General features: G+C 49.8%; 1 protein-coding gene across 1 annotated transcript in view; it reads right to left on the bottom strand.

The window, feature by feature from the left end:
- Positions 1-4,753, bottom strand: part of ATP9A (ATPase phospholipid transporting 9A (putative)) — a 140,906-nt gene that overhangs the window by 8,468 nt on the left and 127,685 nt on the right. Inside the window, exons 24-25 of the mRNA XM_024128332.3 lie at positions 1,623-1,687; positions 63-171 (exon numbers count right to left, since the gene is read on the bottom strand). Coding sequence (XP_023984100.1) covers positions 63-171; positions 1,623-1,687 — 174 coding nt within the window. The remainder of the gene's footprint in view (positions 1-62; positions 172-1,622; positions 1,688-4,753) is intronic.

The raw sequence follows: 4,753 nt of genomic DNA, 5'->3' as shown, positions 1-4,753 counted from the left end.
GGAGGGAGGGAAGAAACGATGGATATGGAGGAAGGAAGGAAGGAGGAAGGGGCTCCGTGAACCTTGAGGAGATCCTTGTAGAGCTCAGGGTACAGCATGGCAACTTCCGACTTGACATCTTTGTCCAGGACCAGAGAAAACACAGGAAACATGGTATAGATGGTGGAGTACCTGGGAGAAAAGAGATCACCACAGGTAATATCCAGCCAGTGGAGCAGGAGCCATGTGCTGCCCCAGCCTCTGGAGCCCAATTTCCATTCCTTCATTCAACCACTACATACTGAGCACCTGGTATGTGCCAGGGCCAGTTCAAAGCACTGGAGATTCAAGATGAAAAGCAGACCACAACGCCTGCCCTCGGAGAGCTTCCGTGCTGGCCGGTGAGTCAAAAAACAAATTCAGTAAACTATACCGTGTGCTGGAGGTAAAGTGCTGAGGAGGGAAATACCATGGGGAAGAGAGAATGAGACGTGGGGTGGGGTGGTGCAATTTTAGAGAGGGTGGACAGGAGACGGGGCATTTGAGAAAACACCCACAAGAGGTGAGAGGGAGGCCATGCCAATATCCGAGGGAAGAGCATCCCAGGTAGAGAGCAGAGCAAGTGCAAAGGCCCTGAGGTGGAGGCGTGTCTGTCCTGTTTGAAGAACAGTGAGGCTGCCAGTCTGGGTGGAGCTGAGTGGGTGAGGGGGAAAGCGAAGAGATGAGAACCAAGAGGGAAGAGGGGACCAGATCATGGGTGGGGGGCCACACGGAGCACGGCTCAGGGAACCCCTGGTTCTATTCAGGCATGTTCTGCCACTCTTCCAGGACCTGACAAAGGACAGGCCATTTTCCCAATTAGAAGCAGGCAGAATTCCAGTGCCTACTCTCAGGCTGAACATAAGAAGATGGAAGGCATACCTTTTAAGACTCCACTGGGACCAGCCGGCCTCTCTGCGCTTCCCACCTTGGTAACCAGGGGAGCGCCCTGCCAGCATCTCTATCTAGGGCATGTGGTAACCAAACTCCACCTACCTGGGGAATTCAGAGGCTGAGCACATCCTCTCAAAAGGTCAAAAGGAACGTCCTGAACTCCAGGTCAGGAACGGGGGGGTGGGTTTGATAGCAAACGTAGCAAATGTCCACGGGACAGCGTGCCTCACAGGTCAGTGGCACGCAGTGGCCAAGCTCTATCAGGGGTAACCCGGAGAGAGCAAGGCTCTGGCCGCCTTAGAGACCCACCAGCAGGATGGTCCTCTATGGGCAGCCATGGCAGAGAGGGTACTTTCCAGATACCCCTTCCACTCTTTCTAAGACCCCTCAGTGATTTCCTAAGAAATCACAGTCTGTGAAGCTTCACTCTTGCCTGGTGTATCAATCAGCTGACAACCTCAGGCTCCCGTGGGCAAGCATTCTTCAACCATCAGGTATGAATGGAGCACAAACAGATCGGACTCTGCATCCTCAATTTGGTTAAGCGCTTACCGGTTCAAAAACATATTCATTCAAGAAGGTTCTAAACCAGACTGCCAGACCTGCCTTGACTTGGGGACTGAAGGGTCTTCACATGATGCTTCCTCCTTCTTCTGTGGCATTTTAGGGAGGTTTCATTAAAAATTAATACCTTGCCTGGACTTCCTTACCCAATGATGAGGAATCCTTGATAGAGAGGAACGGAGGCAAAGTAAAACACGGAGGAAAAGACAGCCTGTGCCGAGGAAAAAGGAGGATGTTACCAAAAACCATGACCAAAGCCCTTGTGTTTGTATCAGAAAAATAACAGCCAACGCTTACAGAGCACTTATTTTACACCCGCACGGTTACGGTGCTTTAAGAATATTAGCTCATTCAATTACTACAGCAACCCTGTGAAGGAGGTACTGTTATCATCATCCCCATTTTACAGATGAGGGAAGTAAGGCACAGAGAGGTTAATTAAGTGACTTGCCCAAGATAGCACAGCTCATAAGGGACAGAGCCAGGAGTCACACCGGAGAGTTTAGCTCCAGGGTCCACTCTCAGCTCCTCTGTGAACATTTATTAAGTTACACAAGCTGGACCTGGAAATACTTTGTATCTGATCTCAGTGAATCTCCAGAAGAACGCATGAGATCAAGTCCTAATATCCCCTACATTTGACAGAAGGGGAAACTGAGCACATAAATGGCCCTGCGGGACTCAAGCCCAGTTCTGTCTCCAGAGCCCACACTCCTGATGGCTCAGAATTACCACCTCTCTAGGTGTACAATCGATAAACGAGTTGGTGTATGTATCGGAAACAGTATCCACTGGGAGGATATGCACCAGTTACCCTGGAGGGCAGGACCACAGAGAAGGCTTCACTTCTCGTATTACATGTTTCACTCTTCTCAGAAATTTTTACAAAGAGCCCACAACCTGCTACTTTTGCAATTAGACAAAAGCAATAAAGATATTTACGAACCCCTACTGAAATGTCTGCTTCCGGATTTGGAAAATATTAGCTACTGGCAGTGAAACGTAGGCTAGGGAGATAAAATCAGGCTTGATGCTCTGTCACTTCCTTCTCTGAACATCTACCAGCCAACAGAAGCGAAGTGACCTCAAAGCTAATTTCTATCAGTATAAAACCTATGGGAGGCCAGGGACAACTGTTGCCTAAAGGCTTTTTAAAAACCGAATGTGGAGGAAAAGGCTGGGCCAGGCTAGTGGTTAAAAAGAACGTGGGACAGAGACCCCTTCCCCTTATCACCCGCTGTGGGTGTTTGCTTGGCACAGAGCTCAGAACACAGGCGGCACCTAGAGCCATGGTCACAGGCAGCCCTGGCCACACCCGGTCGTGATTTCAGAACTGAAAGGTGAAATCCCTTTTTCAAATGACTTCTCACCCAGGCTGGGCCACTGCACAGGAAGGATGGTTACAAAGACGTCAAGAATCTGGTGTTCAGTTTTACAGATCAACACCAGGAGCCTCTTTCTCTAAAAGGGCCAGACTGACCATAAAGCCTTCACCCTGCAAAGAGCACTGTGGAAAATAAAAATGCTGTGTCTTCATCTGTCTAAGAGCCCACTGTCAAGGTGCAATTCGAACGGGACTTGCTCCCAGCCAGTCACTTTCAGCACAGTGGACAGGGTTAAGGGCGTTTTTTTCGGCTTTTTTTTTTTTTTTTTTTTTTTTTCTACAGCACAAAGAACAATTCCTCATGCTAGAGTTTTTTTTTCTGAATGGATGTTCATGGTAACATACGGGCATTACAGAAGTCAGCTCATCCAGGCCAGCTTTTGTGTGTTTGCCCAGGGACAAGCTGATTAATCTCCCAGCGATTAAAACCATGACATTATCCAGTTCAGCTGATGAGCTAACATAAAATAAGAGTACAGATGTGGCCTGATGAACCGTAGCAGCTGTTAGCGTTTAGACTGTGTTGAGGAAAATCACTGTAAGGCTCCTTCACTCATCAATGCAATAGATACTGAAAACATAAACCCCCACCCCACACCAAAGGCATGGATGAGCCAGTGGAGGGTGAATTCTCATGTACACCAGGCAGCACCACTCGACCCTTTAAGGCAGGGTGCCTTTCATGTACGATTAAACACCTTTCCCACAAATTAAAACATCACCTTAGGTTTATACATTAGCCTGTTTTGTTTTTATTAATAATGGTAAGGACGCCTTCAGCACTTGATGCCTTATAAAACTCTCTGCTTTTCAAAGTAGCCCTGTCTGCGGGGCAAGGGCCAAGAGGCTTGGATGGAGTGATGGAGAAGTCTGATGCCCACTTTACAGGTGGAAAGACTGAAGCCCAGAATGCTAACGTGACTTGCTCAAGGTCTCAGAGATACCTGATGATATGGGTTCCAAGATGTCCCATTCCTATGTTCTCACCACTTAACTGGGGGTATTTTTCACCTAAACGCCCAAGGAGGAAAGTCAGCCAATAGTTTTTCAACACCCAAAATGTTTCCTTTCCCTCCCTTTGGCCTCCTGCCTAATACAACTTCATTGCCACAGCCTGAGGACAGACTTTGAAGGAGCTGGGGAGAGAGAAGATGGGAAAAACACCTTACACATTCTAGAATCCTTTTGTGGAAAAGCAAGATGTAACTCCCTGAGAGGACTGACGATTGGGATAACTACACTGGACTCCCAGCCAGGCTGCACTGGAGGCAGAAGCGAGATGCCCTGGGCTGCGCCGCCCTCGCTAAGCGCCGCCCTGCATGTGGAAGCAGCAGTTGGCCCTGTGGGTGGAGGGCAGGGGGGCACACCTGCGTTAAGAGCACAGGTACCGGAATCCCCGCCTGGGCTGACTAAATCCCTGAGAGACACTGCACCGATTTCTCGCCCACACTGAGCCTCAGCCTCCCCATCTGCAGAATGGGCAGAGGCTACAGTGAGGACTGCAGGTGAGCCCGCATTCTGAACACTGAGCCTGACGCCCAGGGTACAGGAAGCACTCAAGAAAAGCAAGTTATTCTTCTTTTGTGGCTGCTCTCTGTAGGTCCTTGCTTCTGCATGTGGAAAACTCGGGGCCGGAGTATTCACTCGGCATTTAACTCTGCATCTTTGCCTCTGGCACACTAAAGATAACAACTCACCCCAATATGAGCACCCGGGTCATTTACACTACCGCCCACTTCGTGCCAAGCCCTGGCAAGGCACCACTGCGAATGCTCACATCGGCTCCGCACAGCAAGCACAGCCTTCGCCCCCAACACAGGAAGGCTTCCGGGCGGCCACTCCAAGCTCTATTGCCCGGAATGTGGCGGGGGGGGGGGGGGGGGAGGGGCATTG

Source organism: Physeter macrocephalus, chromosome 14 (genome assembly GCF_002837175.3).
Source record: "Physeter macrocephalus isolate SW-GA chromosome 14, ASM283717v5, whole genome shotgun sequence".
NCBI classification, from domain to species: domain Eukaryota; kingdom Metazoa; phylum Chordata; class Mammalia; order Artiodactyla; family Physeteridae; genus Physeter; species Physeter macrocephalus.
This window is presented reverse-complemented; position numbering and strand designations above follow the sequence as displayed.